At 40.4% G+C, this 25,905-nt stretch overlaps 1 protein-coding gene across 3 annotated transcripts in view; it reads left to right on the forward strand.

Moving 5' to 3' along the window:
* The first annotated feature begins 6,832 nt into the window (after positions 1-6,832).
* Positions 6,833-25,905, forward strand: part of LOC145996373 (inactive pancreatic lipase-related protein 1-like) — a 102,536-nt gene continuing 83,463 nt past the window's right edge. The window contains exons 1-2 of one of the 3 annotated variants that reach the window (XM_083132809.1): positions 6,833-7,091; positions 8,976-9,148. Coding sequence is in view for 1 of the 3 variants with exons in the window: in XM_083132805.1 (XP_082988931.1) it covers positions 24,759-24,795 (37 nt within the window). In the remaining 2 variants the exon portion in view is untranslated. Of the gene's footprint in view, positions 7,092-8,975; positions 9,149-24,680; positions 24,796-25,905 lie in introns of those variants that run through there. The other 2 variants (XM_083132810.1, XM_083132805.1) reach the window with 2 other exon arrangements.

The following is a 25,905-nucleotide window of genomic DNA, read 5'->3' on the forward strand; positions in this document are numbered from 1 at the left end:
TATTGGACTTACAGCTTACATGTGGCTGTTTACGCCCAACTACATGTCAAATATTTGCAAATCTAATTAGTTGCAAATTTGATATCTACAGGTTTGTGTCCAGATGCCTTGTGGTACTTTTGTGCTGATAACGGAAGTATCCGAGATTCACGTTGTTGCATAACGGCTAAAACACGTACAACCACAGTAGCAACGTAATGATGAATCAGTAACGAATATACTGCCCTGTTCGCAGTTGTAAACTAATTATTACATGTTTATCCGGTGCATAGATAAACACAGTCGTCAGAGAGCTTGTATTACTAATACTTATATCCCTGTCTTTTCAACCAATTTTGCCACTTGCCTCATAATGCCCTGAATATAAATTATATTATGTGTTGCTTACCTTTGGAATTTTGAGTTCTTTCATTTCTATTTTGTCATCTGTTCAGTGTGTCACAGACAACTACGAGGGATGATCGAAAAAAAAAAGTTACAAAGCCTATTATGGCGTATGTGTTAGACATAGCTGGAAGATCAACACACCTGATGATGGAGGGCACTCAACACTAGTCCTCGATGTAATCACCTTTTTTGTTCAAGCACTTGTCACAACGGTAGATGAGGTTTTCCATACCGGTTGCACAGAAATCCGCGTCAAGTTCTCGTAGCCACCGTGAGGCAGCTCTTTTGACATCATCACATGTCAGATAATGGTGGCCAGCCAAACAAATGGTAGTCCCAGCTCAGCTGATATTGAGCGTAATGTTCTTCTTCTGTCCTCACGAATACACTCATCCACAAGAGCACAGTTCACGTCAGTGGTTGAGGTACTGGGCTTACCGCTGTGTCCAGGGTTGTCATTAACAATACTGGTCCGTCCTTCTTTGAAGGCACGACACCACTTCGCTACATGTTGCCTTGAAATTGTACCCTCCCCATACACGTCCACAATCTGCCTATGAATGTCAGCAGGTGTAGTGCTTTTGGCCCACAGGAACCGCACCACTGCCCTCATTTCTACTCTTGACCAATTTTCTAGATGAATCACCATTTTAAATGTCCGCTTCTCGGGTATACATGGTCAGAATCCGAAGTCCTCAAACTCGCAACAAGACAAACATGTTATTAATTTACACATAAATTTTCGTTACGTTACAGTGAATAAAACAAAAGTTATATGCTTTGTAACCTTTTTTTCCGATCATCCCTCGTAGTATCAGAAGGACGAAGTGGATAGACTAAATTGTAGATTCCAACTTGGTAACTAGATTTGCAAATATTTGACATGTAAGCTGAGACAAAATTCGATTTGACCACTTCCACATGAATTATATTTTCTTTCTAACATTTTTCGTATCGTTTGTCTACTTTCTGTTAGGTTACAGAATGTGTTTTCTCATTTTGTTTTACGGTACATAATGTGGCTGATTGTAGCTATGTCATTTTTCATAGAATATGTGTGTTGCTGGTAACCCTGGAACGCATCGCTTCACGACGGGATATGACGTCACAAATGCAATCAAATGTTGTGTGTGGTTGCCAGCATTCAGGCGGCAAAACGGGCTTTTTTTAACGATTGTAGCGCCGACACTACGCACCAACGAGAGAAATGTTACTGAGAAGTTTTCTTTGTTTTGATGTCCTCTATACGAATCTGTGGTCCGTGGGCGCTATTAAAATGACACCCTGTATATATCGCCAAAATATCGTGACGATATATCGTCTAATTGAAATTGCCTGGACGATATTTTCTTAATATCACGATATATCGTCTGGCCGATATATCGCCCAAATCTACCTAACACGCCTAACCCAACAACGAAAGCAATCCGCGCTTACGTCAGAAAGCGAAGAGGGAGGCTCGATCAAAAAAGGTGTTTGAGAAGTGTGCGATAAGAGCCACATTTCGGCTTATCCTCGCATCACCACAGGGCAACTTTCGATTCTGCACTCTCCACGATTCTCTTTTGTTTGCTCTTTAATTGCTGGTTCACGCTGTTGGTGCCGAACCTATCGCCGATAAAGCTTATTGTTCCTGTGCTGGCTGTTAAAAGGTATCGCAGCTGGTTGCAGAAGACATGGTGCAACCAATTTAAAAGCAACAATTGTAGCTTTGAAATAGCGATTAGACAAAGAACCTTTTGTGTAAACCTGCATATAGCCAGTTGAATACCATTTTGTCGTATGTCCATCTGCACTAATTCTTCAGGAGAGCTGATTGAAGTTGGATTTATGTGGTTTTTGGAATACATTACACGATTTGCACAAACATTTTATTAATGCTGATATATGTCGATTCGGAACGAGATGCCTTAACACGTAAGAAACACGATGATGTCATCAACTCATTTCTGACGAAAAGTGGAGATGCGACCAGTATACAGTAGTGAAATAGGTGCTGCCCCGAGTTCGATTCCCGCTACGAACGTCCAAAATTTCGGCGTTGACCCAGCGTGACGACAATTAGGGATCTACTTGAAAAGAAGTAGCGGTCTCTCGCCTCGAAAACCAGAAAACAGCGGCGATGGGACTCTATGCGATGGCCACACGTCACCCAATGAAATGGCCGCTCCGGCAGGGCCTTGTACTTAAAGGGCTGTTGCGCCATGGAGATGCAGGGGTGAAATATTTGCCGATTTTAACTAAACTCCTTGTGGCCCAACAGACATTTAACAGCCAAGGTTTATCAAGCAGCTTCTTATTGGGTAACGCGTGGTCATCGCATTGAGTCCCATCGCCGCTGTTTTCGGATTCTCGAGACCGGAGTGTGTGCTTTCACGATGCCGCGTCAGCACCGAAATTTTTTAGCTCCCTCCGGGTTCGAACCCGGGACAGATCGCACCAAAGGTAAGAGAGCACTAAACAGTCGGCTAGGTGGGAGCTCTAGTTAGGTTCATGATATTGTGTCCGCTATTCTCGTAATCACATGCATATGTGTTGGAAATTCACCTATCTCTATTGGTTACTGTTGGAAAACTAATGTACAGTAAAACCTCGTTAATCCGGACTAATGGGGGATAAGTTGACCGGTCTAACGAAAGTCCGGATTAACTGAAATAACCTAAAAGAACAGTAGAAAGTGCATTAAAACTCCGTTTATAGCAACAAAGCACGTTTATTATGGTGTATTTAAAGGGCATAGGTTTGTACGGCCACGTATTATAGTGACCAGAGTTTTGCGAGAATATGCCGAGGGTATTCCTGTGTCAATGCGGCTTCTTCCCGAAAGTCTGAAACAGAATTTCATCAGTGGTTGACTGCCTTTATTTGGGCAGTTTCCCATGGACGTTGGATGTACGTATTCTTAGCAGTTACGCAATATGACGAATGCGATTATTGACTTCCAGCCACATTTAAAACCTTGCATTCTGCTTTTTTTTCCTTTTGCTTGTCCGGATTAAGCGAAGTCCGGCTTATCGGGGTCCGGATTAACGAGGTTTTACTGTACCTGGAGATTTGTTTTTAAAAAATGAGTAACATATAAGAGTACTCATCATGTCGGCATGTCAGAGGCGAAAGAAGTAACGTCAGTGTACTAGTGGTTGTCTAACTTGGTGCACTTTATGCACAGAGAGGCTAATCGGTACTGGACCTGAAATTTCCAACCCGAACCGCTATGTGCCTCCACACAAACTATCGAACCCACGACCCCAACGACTACGTTCAACCAAGTAGACGAAAAGCGGTGTTCAAGTTCGGAAGATTCAACAAATGCCTGTCTGCTAATTTAAAATTTCATTTGATTAGTTAGCACGCACCACGGATCATACACCACCCACTACAACGCTCTGGAACGTAGTGCCGACTGTGCAGACACCAAATCATCAAAGGTGACGTGTCAGTGTAGCACCGTGAAAGCAATTAGACGCGTGAGTGCAGAGAGAGTTAAAAAGTGCAGCGAACTAGGCGGGGCTACTGATAACAAATTATATATTTCATTTGGACAAGAATAGTCCTTTAAAAAGCAGAGTGTAAAGAATCTGAGTTCGTTTTAAGTCCACTTTATGCACAGATAGAATAATCGGGACTGGACCTACAGTTTATTTCAAGTGAGATCCGAACCGCTATGTCCGTCCAGGGGATATGGAACTTTGGACCCCTTAATTACAAGGAAAAAACGTTACCAGTACTCCACGGGGTAGGCGAGTCGTACGAGTTTTCCTCGAACAAAAGTAGGTCACGTGGTTTTCCCCGCAACAGCAGGCAGCACGAAATATGATATAGCGGTGTTTCTCAACAGCTGCTTGGTACAGGGTCCTGTCTGGCCTGAGAGGTTCTCCTTAAATTTTTTGACTTGCAGCCCGAGCTGGCAACCACCTGAAAGAACTACCTTTCGTTCGGGGTTTACCAGCAATAAGACAAATTACTTTTTCGCCTGTGCTGGTGAGAAATCAAAGCCTCTGAGAGGGGACTGTCCCCCGTGCAGCCCCCAAATTTGAATTACAACCGGGAGGTCGTAGTCGAGTTAGGGCCAGAAGGCTAAAGTGACTTGCAGCCAGAGCTGGCAAGCACCTGGAAAGACGGACTTTTGTTCGTGTTTAAACAGCGATAAGAGGAAATGCCCTATTGACAGTGGCGGTGAACGATCAAACGATCTGAGTGGTGTTGCCTCCCCCTTACAAATTTTGACGGACGGGCACCACGCTTAATTTAGTAAGCGTATCAATTTTCATGAACAAGTATACTGAAGTGGAAATATTCTAAGTAATTGGAAGTTTTCGGTGTTCGAAATGGAACATGCCAATGAAATCAACACTTACCAGGTTAATTTTATTATATTGATTGATTGATCGAGTTGGAATTTTAAGTCCACTTTATGCACAGTAAGGCTATTCGGGACTGGACCTACAGTTCAAAGTGGGATCCGAACCACTATGTGCCTCCACCGGGTATCGATTGGTTGTATTGATTACAAGACGCCGACGGTACCACTGCGCCATCAGGGAGGCATACAGTAATTTGATTATATTGAACAGAAGAAACAAAAATTTTCCGTTAGATTTAGACGTTGTCAACTAATTTAAACCAAATTTTAGATTTCTCAACAAGCCTTTGCGTAATCGAACTAATACTCTCTATGATTATGTTATAATTTATTAATTAATATTATATTTCAATTAATTAATTAATTAACGTATTCAGTTTAAAAAATTAGAAAGTTATATACTAGCATATTTGTTGGGATCATCTGGTATATATGTTGTCTGCCTCTTCGCAGGGAGCATAACACGATATTGCAGTTGAATTAATTTAAGAAACGAATTTTTCTTTCAAGTGGCCGCGGTGGCTCAGGTCGACCTCCGTGGCGAAGTGGTTAGCAGAGCGCGCTACAACGCCAGGGGTTCCGGGTTCGAGTCCCGGATAAGGCATGGGTATTTGTGATTGTCTGTCCTGAAAAAGTCCTGAAATAGAAATGTGAATGAAATGATATGAGTGAATGTGATGGGGGAAGCTTCCGCTTAGGGGGCTTTCCTTTAAAAAAAAAAAAAAAAAAAAAAAAAAAGTCGGTAACGCGTCTGACTACCATGCTAAAGGTCCCGGGTTCGATCCCCGGCCGGTTCAAATCCGCGAACTTTTCTAACGATGGAAGCGGCCCCGGCGCCCACCCAGCGTCGAATAACATGGGTACCTGGGGAAACCTGGGGGGTAAAGGCGGTCAGGGGTGTGGTGCTGATCACATCACCCCCACTCACGACCGGATCAAGAAAGTGTGGGGCGTTACCCCCTATACGCCTTCATGGCGTGGTGCTAAGCACAGGGGAACACTTTACTTTTTTTTTCTTTCATTATTTTTTTACCATAACCAAAATGAAAGGGTTTTACACATCGATGAGAAACAAAATGTTTTAAAAAACTTATGAAAAGTGACGTGAATGCAAAATAAAGGTGAACCAGAACCAGAAATAAAATTTCACTGTAATCACTTTAAATTTACCATTCCTGTAACCATGGGCGTAAGTTAGGACCTAACTTTGTGGAGGGGGGGGGGGCGGCAGAATGAAATAGTTTTCTATCCCATAAGTAACAGTTATCTAGCTATTTTGCTGTTAGATAAAAAATAGTCAATACTTTCCTCCCAAGATTTTAGGAGGTTAAGAAAAGTACCATGAACTTGTACATTTTGACAAAGCCAAAAATTTTGGAACGGCAAGTGCCCCGCCAATTTACACCTTTCTTAAATTGGGAATGAGTTGCACAGAATTAACCTATTTTCTTTGAAAATTCGGGACACGAAGCTCTTTTCCCGTAATTTCCCTGGAAATCCCGCATTTATAGTGTCCCTAACCTTAGATGCATTAAGAAATTTGCATCTTACGCGTGTAAATCTCCCCAAAGAGATCCATTGAAACAAAACATTCATTATCCTTGCACAAGTCCCATCTTGAGATTTACCTCCAGAGATGGCGTACAAATCAAAATTGTTGAAGGGAGACGAAGAAGCGGGAACATCTGGTACTTATAGTGCCCCTGTCCGTAGATTATCGCATTAAAAAATTTGCAACTCAAGATTAGAAATCTCCTGATTACTATTATCCACGAATTGGATAATCCTTACAAAACAAAGCATTGCACTTGCATAAAAATTCTCATTTTGACATTTACCTCAAAGTAAAAGTAGCATTGCTTCACTTGATAGATGTACAAAAACGAAGTTCTTGAAAGGAGACGAAGAAACCAATATTAAAACGCAATAATTACGAGCTTTCGAAGAACAATAAAACAATTTTACGACTTGCGTAAGAGCAGCATCGCAATCTTAACCTTGCATCACGGCTAGAAATTGTCACGTGGCCACTGGCCATTTTACGATATTGTACGTACATGACACCAGTAGCTTTCTGACCTACACGGGATTTTGCAAAAAGAGAGAGGTGAGAGAAAGAAGCATTCGAAACATAAACGTGTCTTCACAGTCAATAATTAGGCTAACATTAATGCATATGATCTGCACGTAAAATAAGCCAGCAATTAGTTCTGTAACAAAGTTAGCAAACACTTGAGGTATGACGAAAGCGATTAAAACTACAAAGGCACGAAATAGGGATTAGTTGCGAAATTGAAGTACTGGAAGTAAGATGAGAGGAAATTTGCACACTACGGATCAGGTAAGTTGATATAGGATAATTACTAAAAATTAATTTTACACGGCATAGTATGGTATCATATGAATTGGAAGCAGCATTTGCAAACTGTAGTTCTGAATATTGTGGTTTTGTGTTCATGCATTTAGATGTGGGTTCAGACTCATCAGCCCCTTCATTCTGTACGCTCTTGTATTGGGGAGTCTATATCGTGCAGGAGATAGCACGAGGAAGCTACCAAAAACTGAACAAAATCGAATTCGTGAACATTTCTGTACATGGGATTGTATCGTAGTTCTTACTGTTTTATCCCCGTGATTAGAGAGCAACTGGGTTGTCGAAACTTTATTTCTTTCCTTCTCCTCCTCCTCTCTCTCTTTATTCTTTAATTCTTTTTTCTCTCTTCCTCTTCCTTGTTCTCTTTCTCCCTCTATCTTTCTCTTCTTTCCTTTATCTCCCTCTTATCTTCTTTGTTCCTTCATCACTATTTCTTCCATATCTTTCTTTTCTATCTCGCTCTGTCTTCTCTCTCTCTCTCTCTCTCTCTCCATCATTTCCTCTCCTTCTTTTCTATCTCTCTCTTCCTCTCTCTCTTCTCTTCTTCATTTCTTCCATCTCCCCTTATGACTTTCTTATCCTTCTCTGCTACTATTCTCTGTCCTGCTCATCTCTTCCATCTTTCCATATCTCTTTCTTTTACTTTTCTGCCACTCTTCTCTGCCCTCTTCATCTCTCTTTATCTCTTTCATTTCCTTCTCTGCTACTCTTCTCTCTCCTCTTCATCTTTTCCATCTCTCTTTATCTCTTTCTATTCCTTCTCTGCCACTCTTCTCTCTCCTCTTCATCCCATCCATTTCTCCTTATCGCTTTCTTTTCCTTTTCTGTCACTCTTCTCTCTCCTCTTCATCTCTTCCATCTCTCCTTCCTTATCCCTTTATTCTCTGCTACTCTTCTCTGTCCTCCTCATCTCTTCCATCCCTCCTTATCTCTTTCTTTTCCTTCTCTGCCACTCTTCTCTCTCCTCTTCATCCCTTCCATCTCTCCTCTCTTTTCCTTTCCTGTATCTCCCTCTTTTCCTTCCATTCTTCATCTCTTCTATCTCTCCTCTTTTCTCTTCCTTTTCCATTGCTCCTTCGTCTCTCTTCCATTTCTTTCCTTCTCTTCTGTCACGTGACGCTCATCTATTTTTCCTCTCTCTCTTTTTGCCCTCTCTTTTTGTCCTCCATTTTCTCCCTCTCTTCTCTTCGATCTGTTTCTTCCATCACACTCTCCTATCCCTCCCTCTCTCTCTCTCTCTTTTCTCTGTTTATTTTCCTATCCTCTCTCTCTTTCTCTCCCGTTCTTCATCTTTCTTTTTCTCTCTCAAGAGAGAGAAAGAGAAGTGTAATGTAGGAAATTTCAATTTCTCTCTGTCGCTCATAACAACTTCAGATGCTGGGAAACGTCTATTTGAGATAGTGTGTGCGACCTTGAGAGGAACTACCGTGGTTTTAATCTCGCCTAATATCGATGGGTGCAACACATCCGGATGCAGTTACAGCAACTGGCTCGCGGTAACAGCGAGGATGCACGTTTACCCAGTCGTAACAAGCAACAAAGATATTCACAACGTATTGTTCGTTGTCAAGGTCAGTGCGAGGGTTTTTGAAACACAGACATTACTTTACAGTTCGGTCAAGTTCAAGACCAAGAAATTTTTACCAAAGTTCCGCGTTGCTGCGAACTCAAATTCACAACGTGTGTGGGGGGGGGGGGAGGGTTCACACACGGAAGCGTCATACAACACTTGTTATTCCGGATTCACCGATCCACGTAGGTTTGTTTCTTCGACTTGTCACATCGCTACGTTGTGAATCGTTCGTGTTGATTATTTCGTTGATGCTGTACGTGTGTTGCTTGTCGTTCCAGATCTTCGTTATGGAGCTTTCAGACCCAAGCGACAAGCGACAGAAACACAACGAATAAAATCCCGAAGTGGAAGGAAAATGATAAGAAGAATAATTTGGAGTAGGAGCTGTAGCCCCATCAAACCCCTCAAAACAACTAGTTTAATTCTCTCTCTGACTACATGACACTGTAAGGTAAGAAAAAGTTCCCCGTTCACAGAGCACCGTGCCATTAAGGCACATTTCTCGATCTCGGCCATTTTGGAGGCCATGTGATCAGCACCAAGCTCCGGCCGCCTTTACCACAGAGTTGCCCCATGTACCCATTGATTTGAAGCTGGGTGATCCCCACAGCCGCTTTATGCGGGGACAATTTCGACCTTAGATCGGGCATCCCGGGAATCGAACCCGGGTCTCCGACGTGGCAGTCAGACGCCCTACCAGCTTTTTTTTTTAGGAAGACTCCTAAACGGCAGCCTTCCCCACACATAAATTTTTCTGAAATCTCTCTTTCATTCAGGACAGACGAACGCAAACATCCATATCTGAACCGGGATTCGAACGCGGGACATCTGGCATCGTAGCGCGCAACACTACTAGACCACACGGCACTGTAAACGGTTCCATAAGACATTGCTTTTCCAGTGTTGTGCAGTCGGCTCCGCCCAAAGTAAAGTTTGCTTGAGGTGCAAATTATATAGTTAGGTTTCATAATTAACAAGTTTCTCATTGTCATGTTTGTCCAGCTATCATGAAGGGCAGGATAAGTGTTGCTTGTTAAAAGATTTAAGTTTATGGCAGTTGAATCAAACCTTTAGGTTATTATTATGTAATTATTATGTTACATAAAAATAAAAAAACAAAAACTGCGCCATAACTGACATGAAATGCTATAAATCACATTTGGAGAAAGTCAAGGTAAGGAATTGTATACAAAAGGTTGACAGAAACATGAAATACATGGATAATTGGCGTTACTAATTCTTTCCTTTTTTCCTTTGTAATTCATTGAATTCGGTTTTTGACCCTAAGTTGCATGTCGCCATGTAACCAGTTTTGGCCACAATACAGCTCCAGAAATTTGGTTAAGTGCGAAAACAACAACATCTCTCTTATAAAGTAATGTAAGAATTGGTGAAATAACAGGAACCATTACCAGTAGAAACCTTAAAAATTATGTCAAGCAAAATTTGTGCTTCGTTAAAACAATTAACAAGGATTAATTAAAGCTATTACCGAAAAGTCCGTATCGTTTACGTAACTTTCCCAAAGAGTATGACTGTAGTTAAGAAATGATTGACATTCCTAAGATTCCGTTGAATTCTCGGTGTAGTGAATAGCAATCATATGTGTGCTGTAGGGACTGGTATATTCATAGGCTGAATAAAGTATTCTTGTCAGCTTCTCGTATACTAATTTCGTTGAATGACTTAAAACTTTCTCCATTGTGTTTGCATGTGTAACACACTACATAGAGATTCTATCCATAACATAGATTGCATGTCGTATAATGTTCTACAAGAGAGGGAAATGTGGTTAGCTGATAATACGAAACCCTGCAATATCTGAAGAACGCGTCTTGTGATGGAACTTGTCATTTGTGTATTAGTTCGCCCTGAAGGTCATAGGACCAGCTAGTCATTTGCGTAATGGTGGATGTTCGAGAAGTTTTGTCTTTCGTCGATTTTGAAACCTTAGGAAAGGTATGTAAAATCTCGTTTCTCTGCAGCTTTTCGCAGCTTTTGATGATTTACAGGTGACGTTTAAAACCAGACATTTTATCTCCACAGTAGCGGCGATTGAGTTCCAAAACCGGGGAGGGAAGGTGGCAAAAGTGGAGGGGCAAAGACAATATTTCCCTTTGTATATACGGTTTAGAAAAAGTGACGAAAAGTGGGGGGCAACTGCCCAGTAGAGAGGCAGCACTTCGTTCCTACGCGTCAGCAAAAATTCGATGCGACTGGTGTTATGTTACATCCGGTGTAGCGGGGTACGAGCTGTTTTATTGTTGAGTCAGCAGAACGTGTCTGATCACGTTGAAGACATCGGAAGCGGTGGGGGAAGGGGGTCAATGGATTTGTCACGTTGTTTCTTGATGTATGCTAACCTAACACGTGCGTATGTTTGTGTGTGTGTGGAGGAAATGCGCGCGCAACCATTGCGTATGATTCAAAGACATGAAGAAATGATTTAAAGATGGCGCCGAAGGTGCTTTACCCCGAAAGCTTAGCGGCTAAGGTTATTGCTGTGTAAAACAAGAGGCGTCGAGGGTTCGATTCCTGGTAGAGTCAATATTGATTGATTGATAGATTGAGTTAGTTTTTTTAAGTCCATTTTATGCACGGCAAAACTAATCAGGATTGGAGCTACAGTTGAAAAGTGGTGATTCGGACCACTATGTGCCTCCACCGAGTATCGAACCTGGGACCCCTTGATTACAAGGCGACGATGTCAATATTGAATGGTCTCGATTAGCCTGTGTGTAAATAAAGGCAACAAAATGGTTGAGTTCGAAAATCGAGTTGGGTTAGTGGTTAATGTTGTCACCTGGCAATGAAGAGGTCGCGGGTTCGATTCTCTAGGTAGTTAAATTAGGCCAATTGTTTAGTCCCGCCATTATAGGTCCCCGATTAGTCCATCTGTGCATAAATAGTGTTTGAATAAAATCAATATGACGGCCTTGGGTTAGTGGTTAATGTTGTCGCCTGGTAATGAAGAGGTCGCGGGTTCGATTTTCTAGGTAGTTAAATGAGGCCAATTGTTTTGTCCCGCCATTATAGGTCCCGATTAGTCCATCTGTGCATGAATAGTATTTGAATAAAATCAATATGGCGGCCGCGTTTTGTGTTTAGCGGCGGCGGTGGCGGCGACCGGGCGCGGCGCGGCGCGTGGCGGGGCGGGGCGTGGCGTGGCGGGGCGGGGCGGGGCGGAGCGGAGCGGGGCGGCGCGGGGTGTTTTTTATTCCGCGAGATGTTTTAACCAAGTGGTTGAGGGTTCGATTCCCAATGTTGGTGAAAATTGGATATATTCAATTGTATTTGTTTAAAAGTTCCGATTAGCTTTTTGTGCACAAAGAGAAAATGAACTAATTGAAAATAGGATGTTTATGCTGTAATGAAAAGGTCCCCGGGTTCGATTCACAATGTCAAATTGGCTGATAATGATGTTGTTTTTAAAATTAAAAAAAAAAGAAGTGTGTTGAGTCCCCATTAGTATTTATGCAGGAACAGATATTAAAAATCAAAACAAAATGGCTGTGACTGGTGTTTAGTACTCGAAAGGTTCCAGGTTCGAGTCCAAATGTTGGTAAATTTTTAATTTAATAGTTATAATTTTTTTTTTAGTTTACAGAATTTTTTCCCATTTATTGCATTTTGGCGAACATGTCCCCCCTTTTGTGGCATTTGGACATGATGGAGATATACATAGAAATTGTTGTCAAAGTGCCTAATAATGATTTTCTGTTTAAATAAAAAAAAAGTGTGTTATCAGTCCCGATTAGCACGAACAGATATTCAAAAACAAAACAAAATAGCTGATATTGTTGTTTAGTATTCAAAAGGTTTTGGGTTCCAATGCTGGCAAATTGCAGAATAACATTGATTTGTTTAAAATCTATTCCCGATTATCCTTGATACACAAATAGAAAATGGGGTGATTTTGGAGTTTTGCAACCAACGGGGGTCGAGTGTTCGATTTTCACTAGGGGCTAATGTTGGCGTTTTTTACGCAGTCCCGATTAACCGTAATGCATAAAGCTGTTTCAACGAATATCGAACCTGGAACCTTTTGATTACAATGCAAAGATTTTACCACTAATGTATGCTATGTTTTAAAACCAAAAATAAATAATAGTATCGTATTTTTTAAAAGATGCGTTACCACTCTCGATTAGCCATTATGCACAAAGAGATGTGTTTTGAAACCAATGGGGTCGAGGGTTCGATTCCAACTGGGTATGTGTGTTGAGGAAACTAAAGGTCAACAGGCATGGAAAGTTTTTACTCGCCATCTCAAAATAAGTTCTTGGGCTTGGTACAGGTAGCTTTTTGTAGAAAGCCCCACAACGGCATCAACGTGGCTACCATCTGTGGGGGCCTCTTTTTTTTAAGTTGGAGAGGGGCACAAGGCCGCTTGTACCATACAACCTTGTACCGAAGAACCAACTTGTCAACTAGTCACTCACTCCATCATTAAAGTGCACAACATAATATCAGATTTGCACTGATAATAAGCAAAGAATTATAGCGGCTGCATAATTATATTTCAATGACAGCAAATGGTTTCAAATGAATGGTTTTCATTTTATTCTTTACTAAGTAACAGATTTGGTAATGAAAAGCTTTAACATTTGCATATAATATGAGATTTCTTTTGGTATCCAGTTTGTATGTTGACCAAATCACAGATATACTATTACTAAGGATAGCATTAACTTAATCTATTAAAAATATATTCCAGTGCATTACAAAATTAACTCATTCTGTTTTCTGTTGTTTGAATCCATATGGTAAAGTCTCGAAACTTGATGCACATCTTTTTCTTTTGGTATATACCACCTGAAAAACCCTTATTTCCGGCTTACTAACAACGGAATGTGTTTTTGTGCGTACGATTTTGTTCGAGTTGAGTAAAGTTAAAGAGGAGGTGTTGTTGAGAATAGCATTGGTGAGTGATTCGAAATTAATTGTGCTGCTGTTTTTATGGTTTAGACATATGCCTTTCACTTTGCAAACAGTAGTAACATTAGTATTGTCTGGATTTACTACCTCAAATGCATAACTTTTCGGCCCACTGGATGAAAATGCTCTGATATAAGCATTTTTCCCATAGAGTTCTAGTTCATCTGTTAACTCCCCTAGGTAGTCTCCAACAGGCAGATCAACATCACCTGGCCTTTGAATATAAATGACACTATCGGTATCATAGTACAATACATTTTCGCCTAATGTATCCAAATATTCATAAAGCTCTAATCGTGCATGTGTTGTAGTGTATGCTGCAATAACTACATTTACAGTCGATAATGGAAGTGCAGATTCTTCGAGATATTGCCAGTGAACTATCAACATATCTTCATTTATAGGTATAACTTGATGTACTTCAACATTGGGACTTTCTAGTTTATCGAAAAAAATCCTTAGGATTGTTGATAATACTAACTTGACCAGGGTTTTCTCTCTGTCCAAATTTACCCCAAAATGAATTCAGCATAAGTTTTGCTAAGCTTCGTAATCCAGGATTAGCACATATTCTGTTTTCATCCAACAACACACCCTCCTTTTCAAAATAGTCAGCTATGTATTTTTTTTGGATTCTTCATCAATACACCACAATGGCCAGCCGCTTGCTTCAACTTTTGCTTTGAGAAATGTATTGATGTACTCTGCAAAAACACCACCTGATTTTTTTGCAGGATCATATTGTTCAACATTATATTCCCATACCTCATGTAATTCTAAAATTTTGTATTTCTTTTGAACTGCCTTCTGAACTTCATCCACAACCCAGGTTCCAGTTATAGCTCTTTCCCTAGCAGTATGGTTACATTCCGCCTGGTTTATTTCATCGGCACAAGTTCTACATAGAGGGAAAGTTAATTTTGAATTGGTTCGATATGGTAACACAGGATGGTACAGATCTCTCGGTGGAAGTATTGTTGCTTTGACAAGCCCTTCAAAAGAATAAATATCAGGGCATTCTTCCCCCACAAAAATTTTCACCGGATGGCCAACTGGAAACTTTTTAACTTTGCAACAATAAGGGTACAGGCTACATACATCCTTATATTGAATTCTTTCATTTTCTTTCACAGTGTAATGTAGTTTGGTAGCATTAGTTCTACCACCATAAAACGCCTCCCGGGGAATTATGGGAGCTTTAATTGATAACGGATGTTTTTCAACATAATGTTTCGTGGTTTTGTTATTTCTCAACTGCTGATGAAATTCGCACCCCCACATCTCATGGACAATGTAGTTAAGTGATTTTAATCTGGTAATTTTATTTTCTGTTCTTTCATACCGAAAAGACAAAGTATCATATGGGTCATCATGAAGAGGTTCTGTACGTGAAGTAGGGAAACATTTGACACAACCATGTGTTCTGCATCCTTGATATTCAAATACATGCTCTTGCCCCTTTTGATCTTTAAAATATCCATCTACTTTCAAGTTTCCTCCAACTTTTACTTCTGGTCCTCTGGCTGCATGTTGGATTTCGATTTTATGTTTTTTTTCCTCCCATACCAACCATTGAATAGCCTCTATAGACTGAATATCACACCATCTGTATCCGTTTTTAGGAATAATTCCTATATGTTCTGCTTTCAAAAATCTTTTACGGAATACTTTATTACAAGCTGAAGCGATGGTGATGGCTTCCAATAATGGGTTCACTGTTGTTTCTTTTTCAAAAGTGGTCATGAATTTCAAACAGGCAGCACGTAGTACATTAACATCTTCTACACAGTACTTTCTCAACTCCTTCTGCATATCGAAAACTACCCCTGTTTTCTGTTGTTCACTATGCCATTCCAAAAAACTGGTTCTCTGATTCTCCATCATAGAATCAACAGCGTAAAATTCAGTACCAGGGACACATCCGACATATTCTTTATTTTTCAAAGTATTAAAAAAATGAGGAAAATACCCTTTGGACATTGGGAGATCAAATGCTTTCGGTAATTTGTTGAGCGCCATTGGAATAAAGTTGAGAGAATCTATGAAATGGATATTATGCATCTTCAAAGATAATATTTTGGCTCCATTCATGATAACAGACGGTGTCCATTTAATTTTTTCGATCATAGTTTGCAGTACGAAGTGCGAATCATACCCTCTACTATTGTGTGCAATACACACAATATTGTTAATTTTGGTGCGGTGAGCTGAAACAAATTGCAGAAAATTGTAAACAGGTTCTGTACTATCAAAAATGTGCTGTTTTTTCCCGCATACACTGCATCATTGAGACATATCTTTGTTCTCAATGCAATTATAGCATACATTTTGGCATACCAAAAGATTTGGAATATGCAGAAAATTGTTTTCAGTGCCTTCTAGTTTTGTGTCCTGACTCGATTCAATATCGTAGAAAACAAGCATTGCTTTTTTGATATAAGAGAAGATATTTGTTTGCCATATTTTTTTTGGATGTACATAGATGTTCAGATGGTACCATATTTTTACAGCTGACACAGAATTTCTCCCCACATATATGAGGGATTTCTGTTTGTACGGATAGCATACGCTTTCATGCATTTTTCACAACATTTTACTGTCTGACAAAGAGAGTTTTTTCTATTGTAACATGTTTTATGATTATTGTAACACTTTTGACCATAGAAAAATCTGTTACAATCAGTGCACTTTATTTTGGTTTCTGAAACAGTACATTTGGGCTTCTCTTGGCATTGTGAACAAACAGCTGTACAGGATCCTAGGTGTCTAGAAACATGATCATATTTCTTATGGCAAGTTTCACAATAGAAATTAGCGGAGAATGCAGCTGTAAGAGATGTTATAACATTAAAATGGTTGTTTATGTACACCAAATTTAAAGTTTCGCGCCTAGGTAATAAAGGACCTTCATATATCACATCACTCCCGGAAAATCCATTATATACGGTAATTTTGAAATCAGATAAATAGTCCTGAAATTTTTGAATTTCGATAGTTCCTCCACCACCACTCAAATTTTCCCCAGCTTCTCTGCACAGTTTATCCACTTCTTCTTCCATAACACATTTATGTTGTCTAACATACTGATAACGTTTTTTAGGTTCATTTTTGTAAACATTAATACCTCTTGCCACAACCAACGCATAAGCCAAACACCTGCTATCGGAATTTTTAATAGTTATAATTCCTTTTTTTAGTTTACAGAATTGTTCCCCATTCATTGCATTTTGGCGAACACGTCCTCCCCCTCGTGTCATTTGGACATGATGGAGATATACATAGAAATTGTTTGTCAGAAAGAAATGTTGTATTGCTCTGCAATACTTTTTCCAATGCTGCCCACAATATCTCCATATCTATCGCCTGTGCTTCCCGAAAAAAATATAATGTTGAACAATATGATCCTGCAAAAAAATCAGGTGGTGTTTTTGCAGAGTACATCAATACATTTCTCAAAGCAAAAGTTGAAGCAAGCGGCTGGCCATTGTGGTGTATTGATGAAGAATCCAAAAAAAATACATAGCTGACTATTTTGAAAAGGAGGGTGTGTTGTTGGATGAAAACAGAATATGTGCTAATCCTGGATTACGAAGCTTAGCAAAACTTATGCTGAATTCATTTTGGGGTAAATTTGGACAGAGAGAAAACCCTGGTCAAGTTAGTATTATCAACAATCCTAAGGATTTTTTTCGATAAACTAGAAAGTCCCAATGTTGAAGTACATCAAGTTATACCTATAAATGAAGATATGTTGATAGTTCACTGGCAATATCTCGAAGAATCTGCACTTCCATTATCGACTGTAAATGTAGTTATTGCAGCATACACTACAACACATGCACGATTAGAGCTTTATGAATATTTGGATACATTAGGCGAAAATGTATTGTACTATGATACCGATAGTGTCATTTATATTCAAAGGCCAGGTGATGTTGATCTGCCTGTTGGAGACTACCTAGGGGAGTTAACAGATGAACTAGAACTCTATGGGAAAAATGCTTATATCAGAGCATTTTCATCCAGTGGGCCGAAAAGTTATGCATTTGAGGTAGTAAATCCAGACAATACTAATGTTACTACTGTTTGCAAAGTGAAAGGCATATGTCTAAACCATAAAAACAGCAGCACAATTAATTTCGAATCACTCACCAATGCTATTCTCAACAACACCTCCTCTTTAACTTTACTCAACTCGAACAAAATCGTACGCACAAAAACACATTCCGTTGTTAGTAAGCCGGAAATAAGGGTTTTTCAGGTGGTATATACCAAAAGAAAAAGATGTGCATCAAGTTTCGAGACTTTACCATATGGATTCAAACAACAGAAAACAGAATGAGTTAATTTTGTAATGCACTGGAATATATTTTTAATAGATTAAGTTAATGCTATCCTTAGTAATAGTATATCTGTGATTTGGTCAACATACAAACTGGATACCAAAAGAAATCTCATATTATATGCAAATGTTAAAGCTTTTCATTACCAAATCTGTTACTTAGTAAAGAATAAAATGAAAACCATTCATTTGAAACCATTTGCTGTCATTGAAATATAATTATGCAGCCGCTATAATTCTTTGCTTATTATCAGTGCAAATCTGATATTATGTTGTGCACTTTAATGATGGAGTGAGTGACTAGTTGACAAGTTGGTTCTTCGGTGCAAGGTTGTATGGTACAAGCGGCCTTGTGCCCCTCTCCAACTTAAAAAAAAGAGGCCCCCACAGATGGTAGCCACGTTGATGCCGTTGTGGGGCTTTCTACAAAAAGCTACCTGTACCAAGCCCAAGAACTTATTTTGAGATGGCGAGTAAAAACTTTCCATGCCTGTTGACCTTTAGTTTCCTCAACACACATACCCAGTTGGAATCGAACCCTCGACCCCATTGGTTTCAAAACACATCTCTTTGTGCATAATGGCTAATCGAGAGTGGTAACGCATCTTTTAAAAAATACGATACTATTATTTATTTTTGGTTTTAAAACATAGCATACATTAGTGGTAAAATCTTTGCATTGTAATCAAAAGGTTCCAGGTTCGATATTCGTTGAAACAGCTTTATGCATTACGGTTAATCGGGACTGCGTAAAAAACGCCAACATTAGCCCCTAGTGAAAATCGAACACTCGACCCCCGTTGGTTGCAAAACTCCAAAATCACCCCATTTTCTATTTGTGTATCAAGGATAATCGGGAATAGATTTTAAACAAATCAATGTTATTCTGCAATTTGCCAGCATTGGAACCCAAAACCTTTTGAATACTAAACAACAATATCAGCTATTTTGTTTTGTTTTTGAATATCTGTTCGTGCTAATCGGGACTGATAACACACTTTTTTTTTATTTAAACAGAAAATCATTATTAGGCACTTTGACAACAATTTCTATGTATATCTCCATCATGTCCAAATGCCACAAAAGGGGGAACATGTTCGCCAAAATGCAATAAATGGGAAAAAATTCTGTAAACTAAAAAAAAAATTATAACTATTAAATTAAAAATTTACCAACATTTGGACTCGAACCTGGAACCTTTCGAGTACTAAACACCAGTCACAGCCATTTTGTTTTGATTTTTAATATCTGTTCCTGCATAAATACTAATGGGGACTCAACACACTTCTTTTTTTTTAATTTTAAAAACAACATCATTATCAGCCAATTTGACATTGTGAATCGAACCCGGGGACCTTTTCATTACAGCATAAACATCCTATTTTCAATTAGTTCATTTTCTCTTTGTGCACAAAAAGCTAATCGGAACTTTTAAACAAATTCAATTGAATATATCCAATTTTCACCAACATTGGGAATCGAACCCTCAACCACTTGGTTAAAACATCTCGCGGAATAAAAAACACCCCGCGCCGCCCCGCTCCGCTCCGCCCCGCCCCGCCCCGCCACGCCACGCCCCGCCCCGCCACGCGCCGCGCCGCGCCCGGTCGCCGCCACCGCCGCCGCTAAACACAAAACGCGGCCGCCATATTGATTTTATTCAAATACTATTCATGCACAGATGGACTAATCGGGACCTATAATGGCGGGACAAAACAATTGGCCTCATTTAACTACCTAGAAAATCGAACCCGCGACCTCTTCATTACCAGGCGACAACATTAACCACTAACCCAAGGCCGCCATATTGATTTTATTCAAACACTATTTATGCACAGATGGACTAATCGGGGACCTATAATGGCGGGACTAAACAATTGGCCTAATTTAACTACCTAGAGAATCGAACCCGCGACCTCTTCATTGCCAGGTGACAACATTAACCACTAACCCAACTCGATTTTCGAACTCAACCATTTTGTTGCCTTTATTTACACACAGGCTAATCGAGACCATTCAATATTGACATCGTCGCCTTGTAATCAAGGGGTCCCAGGTTCGATACTCGGTGGAGGCACATAGTGGTCCGAATCACCACTTTTCAACTGTAGCTCCAATCCTGATTAGTTTTGCCGTGCATAAAATGGACTTAAAAAAACTAACTCAATCTATCAATCAATCAATATTGACTCTACCAGGAATCGAACCCTCGACGCCTCTTGTTTTACACAGCAATAACCTTAGCCGCTAAGCTTTCGGGGTAAAGCACCTTCGGCGCCATCTTTAAATCATTTCTTCATGTCTTTGAATCATACGCAATGGTTGCGCGCGCATTTCCTCCACACACACACAAACATACGCACGTGTTAGGTTAGCATACATCAAGAAACAACGTGACAAATCCATTGACCCCCTCCCCCCACCGCTTCCGATGTCTTCAACGTGATCAGACACGTTCTGCTGACTCAACAATAAAACAGCTCGTACCCCGCTACACCGGATGTAACATAACACCAGTCGCATCGAATTTTTGCTGACGCGTAGGAACGAAGTGCTGCCTCTCTACTTGCCCCTCTCGCCCCCCTAATCGCCACCACTGTATCTACATGTTAATTTGTAAAATGTTTACGTGTTTACGTATATTTAAACTTGTTCCTTTTTTCATAACTCGCAATTTCTTTTCTGTTCCCAAGATCGCAATTATATTTTGGACCCCCAAGGTGTTGGTAATATGAAACCGCGATCCATATTATATATACGTTTTAGAAAGGTTTCTGTGACAAATGTAGGTTCAGCTCCGGAGCGAGGCGACAAGGGACGGGAGACACGTGTCGCTTGGAAACCAACCATCAGAAATAAATGCAAATTTCCGAACCAAAGCGACACGACAAACCGCACGTGTCTTTCGGATTGGGCTGTTTTCTCAATGCCGCGCATCTTGTCGCTTCGGTCTCTTCGCGCATGCGCGTGAATGTTTTGCTTTCGACTGAAGGGACCCATGTTGCTTGTCGCTTGAGTATGAAAGCTTCCTAAAAGCAAAACTGCTTCCCAAGCAACAGATATCAAAACATAAATATGTAATGTAACCCGCGGCGCAACAGTCCGTGAAGGCCAGGGCCTATGTACCGATTGCCAACCTCAGCACATCCAACCAGTTACGGGGTGACGTGTGATCAGCACGACGAAATCCCAGTCTTAGTTGTAGGTTTCCTCACATTGGTGGGACCCATATACTGGCCGAAATCTCTGGAGCAAAGTTGTTACGCTTCCCCCAGGACTCGAACCCACTTCCGTCCCGCAGCCCGATCCCAAACATAACGCCTTAGATCGCACGGCCACGGAGCGGCATATACCGGATGATCCGTTTGACATGCCAGAAAAGTAAACCTTTATACACGAGAGGTTAATGTACGTATCTCCGAGAAGCTTGTTGTAATATAAGCAGAAAGGATGCAAGTTTCGAATGAGTGGAGGTTTACAGACTTCAGCTCTATGGCGGCGCTAATGTGCATGGTAAGAAAGGTGGTGATCACGACACAACAGCGCACACAGTATGTCGTATGGTATGCGAAATTTTCAAGTATTACATGCATGCTACTGCCGCCACGCAGCTGAAGTCAGTAAACCTCCACTCATTCGAAACTTGCATCCTTTCTGCATATATTACAACAAGCTACTCACAGATACGTACATTAACCTTTTGTGTATAAAGGTTTACTTTCTGACATCTCAAACGGATCACCCTGTATATCAAAATGTACAGGGCAGGATCTTCGAACTGAACATCTCTCAAAATAAATCTTCTTCCAAGTCTGCCGCAAAACTGGTAACAAGTAGGAACTAGCGGATAATGAGTGCATTCCCCCACACGCATTCATCGTCCAACTGCATCACGTATTCTATTGCAAATTCTTCGTGAAATAAGAGCTTTGCGGAGGAGAAGGGATAATAAGGTATTACGTCACTTCTTCTTTTGCGATCACGTAAGTTCTGCAAAAATCGAGAGCGAATTTTGAGCCTGACAAGACATCCACCTCTCACTTTAACAAGGCCTTTATACAACAGCCTTCACTTACATAACACTCGCTGTGCTCATATCTACCTAGGTACATTCTTGTAGAATAATGAATGAATACGCGGCCACCATGCGTATATGTTTAAACATTTATGTTCGTGTGACCTGTAATAGAAGTTGGCGTTATATCCTTCGGTACTATTTAAAAGAAATACTGTGCTATAAAGTGATAACCAATACTCAGACTGTAATGATAAAATTTCATCTTCTTATACCTAATAGTTTCTGTGAAAAATGAACATAAAGTTACGACAATAAGGTTAATATTGTCCAGATAGGTAACTGAATGAGTCTGCGTACGTCCATATATATTCTTGTCTTCTGTGCATTGAACTATATACTACTGAACCATTAGCCATTATTCACTCACACTTAAACCTCCTCTACTTTACCCCTCCCCTCATCTCCCTCCAGCAGTTTTTCTCCAATTTGTTACAAATAGTGTTGGACGATATTGAAAAAATATCGTCCATGCGATATCAACTAGACGATATATCGTCACGATATTGTGACGATATATATTGTCGGCGATATATCGTCACGATATTTACCGATATATATCGTGTCGGCGAAATCTCTTCACAATATTTTGGCGATATATATCGTGGAGACGATATATCGCCGATATCACGATACGGAAAAAATATCGTATCGTCAGCGACGATATATCGCGATATAAAATTTACAATATCGTCCATCCCTAGGTTCACACAAAAGTTTTTGTTTTTTTTTTGTTTTTACTTTTAAGCAGAAGTTAGCTAACCGGCTATGTTCAGTCGCCGGCAAACAAATGGGCTAGTTAGCTAGTTCCTGAAATAATCGCTTCCCTGCAAGGCGTTACGTGGGTTGTATAACTCTACGGCGGTGGTAGAAGTTGCCATTGAAACTTTGCTATTAAAAATCACTTATCGCCGTATAGTTCGCCTTGCAGGGGAGCAAGTATTTCAGGATCTAGCTGTCCCATATTTTTTGCCGGCGACTGTACCTAAAGTTAAAATGGAATCGCAACTAACGTACTGTTCTCCAGTCCGAAATCAAACCCATGACTCTTGATTTCAAGGTAACAGCGTCAGTCGCGTCCGCCGTTTCCTGTGACTGCAGGACGATATTACTCTGTTGCCAACCGATATCTGTTTTGAGAACTGTAAGACACCTCACGTCACGTTTTCGTTAGTAGTTCAGATTCATGTTACCAGATGGCGCTCATATATACAAAATTACTCACTGATGTCATGTCTTCTTCTTGCGCTCCTCAGAAACCGTAACATGAATCCAGAAAAGTACTATCTGTTGGCCGCTTTGATTTTCTGCTCTGAGTACTTGAAGATTTATTTTTATTGGTTATTTCCGGCAAATATAAAGAATACTGTAGTTAGGCACTCATTATTTTTCTTTATGTCACCATAAAGCACTGTCGTCATTCGTTCTGAATTCATATATCTTCTTCCGTGGGAAGCGGCTCCCCGACAGAAAAATACACCACTTATGCTGACCAGGACAGTCTATAATTCAGTACGAAGAGAAACAATATAGAAACATTTTAACATCTCAATTCTCAATCAGGGTCTTCCTGAGACTAGAAACCAAACTAAAACGAACTAAAACATTTTAGTTCAGACTTGAAATGAAACTAATATGAACTAAAACATTTTACTTCAAACTTGAAACCAAACTAAAATAAACTAAAACATTTTAGTTCAGACTTGAAACAGAACTAAAATGAACTAAAACATTTTAGTTCAGACTTGAAACCAAACTAAAACGAACTAAAACATTTTAGCTCAGACTCGAAACCAAACTAACCTTCATTTTAGTTTGGTTTCAACCCTGAGGAAGACCCTGATAGGGTTGAGATGTAACGTTGTTTCAATGCACACCTCATTATACCCTGCCCAATGGTAACAATTCGACCTTGCACACTTGAAAGCCCTTGTAAGTGTTTGGTGTTTTCTTAAGTCAACTTTATGCACAGTAAGGTTAATCGGGACTGGACCTACAGTTTAAAGTGGGATCCGAACCACTATGCGCCTCCAGAAAGTCCTTGTACTTGAATAAATAATCAAGCAATGCATATGCATGTGAAAGTCTATTCTTCCCTCATTGATCACATGCCAGTGACCGATACTAAATCAGTAGAAACCACTGGCGTACGCAGAGAAAGGGGGAGGGGCCGAAGGGGCTATAGCCATCTCCGAAATTTTCAGAAAATCAACATTTTCAAGTTAAAGCAGTAAACAATTCGGGAAGAAACACAGTGATAAGTGCAAACACCCTTAAAATCAACTTCGATTATGAGCTATGAGAGTGGAAAGTTCCAAATATACGAAATCTCTACCCCCGTATCGTACTAGTACTATACACCTTTACCAATTCCAGTCCCTCCCGGAAAAAAATCCTACGTACGCCAGTGATAGAAACCATGACATTGTTCACATTTAGCACCTTGCAGACCAAACAGGATTGGCATTACTATATTAATATTACTTCTTTGCACACCCGCCGGCCGAACTCTGAAGAATTGTAAATCTCGGCGGGCGCTCCTCGAGATCGACCAATGACCAGCTTTCCAAGAGGCGGCCGGCCTTGGCGGCGCAACGGCTTGATCTTGAGAAGAGGGGAAAACAAGCAAGCTTACACCGTTCCCAGGCAGGTTAGTCTTTTCTGTGGTGTGTGATACAACGTGTGGAGGTCGCGCGGGCTGGAGAAATGAATTTGCTGGAATCGCTTATTCTTCCGTCTTCCAGTAAGTCGTTATGCATGTGAACTTTCTGACATTTGTATAGTCCACTGACAGTGTTAAGTTCTCTGTATTAAAGCATAGGACTCTCTTCTTGTTCTCAGAGCAGATTAGAATTTCGCCATACCCGCATATAAGTACCGTGGATTTTCTTTTAGAGTCTTTAACTGCGTATATCATTCTCGGGATTCGAACTCGCTGGTTTCGCAAGACATGTGTTTATTGCTGCATCCCGGCGGTCACTAGTGCTGTGGCTTGTGTGTTTGTAGTTTTGTATTGCCAACCTCTGTGGCGGAAGGGTTAGCGGAGCGCGCTACCACACCAGGCGTCCCAGATTCGAATCCCAGCATGGGTGTTCTTTGTGAGTGTCCTTTCATCATTTTCATGATATCATCTCTTATCTTCATCGTCGCGACTGGCCAAAAGTGGCAGAAAAGCGTCGGAAAGTGGCATAGTTCAATAAATCAGCAAGAATTATATATATATATTTTAATATTTCACGTCGCTCTCCTGCCACTCTTCCATCGCGACGATGACGATGAATTGATGAAATAGATGCAGAAACAGATGAAACGTCCAAGCCGTGACCAGTGTTCATACCTAGGACCCCTGACTTCGTGTCACGCCAGTGAGAGTGAAGTGAATTATGCTTTTTTCCGTTGCTTGTTTTGTACCGAAATTGATATCGCGATGACGATGACTGTGTAACGCTATCCACTACACCAAAAGAGGCTGTCAGGGTGAGTTTTTAAAAGGAATATTCTAATATTTCTGACACAAGAGACCTAATCTACGCCAAATCGTCTTGACAGTGAAAGTTTGCGGGGTGTAACGGGTAGCCCTTTCATAAAACACCCAAATGTCAAGCCAGTGTGGGACCGGTTGCGTGCTGTCCTGTAGTTTTTATTTTCCATCTCATCATATCACCATTCATCTCCATCGTCCTGATTAGCCAAAAGTTTCCTGAAAAGTAAAACAACCCAACTCAATCAATCCATCAAGCAAGCAAATGGTTAAGGTGCTGCTACTATAACATGTAAAAGAATAGTGGTGTAAAGTATGACTTGTATGAAACTTACTGTCTAGTGCTTTGAGCAAGAAACGGGAAACAATTAT

The sequence above is a fragment of the Lepisma saccharinum genome, chromosome 1 (genome assembly GCF_977018435.1).
Source record: "Lepisma saccharinum chromosome 1, izLepSacc3.1, whole genome shotgun sequence".
Classification (NCBI taxonomy): domain Eukaryota; kingdom Metazoa; phylum Arthropoda; class Insecta; order Zygentoma; family Lepismatidae; genus Lepisma; species Lepisma saccharinum.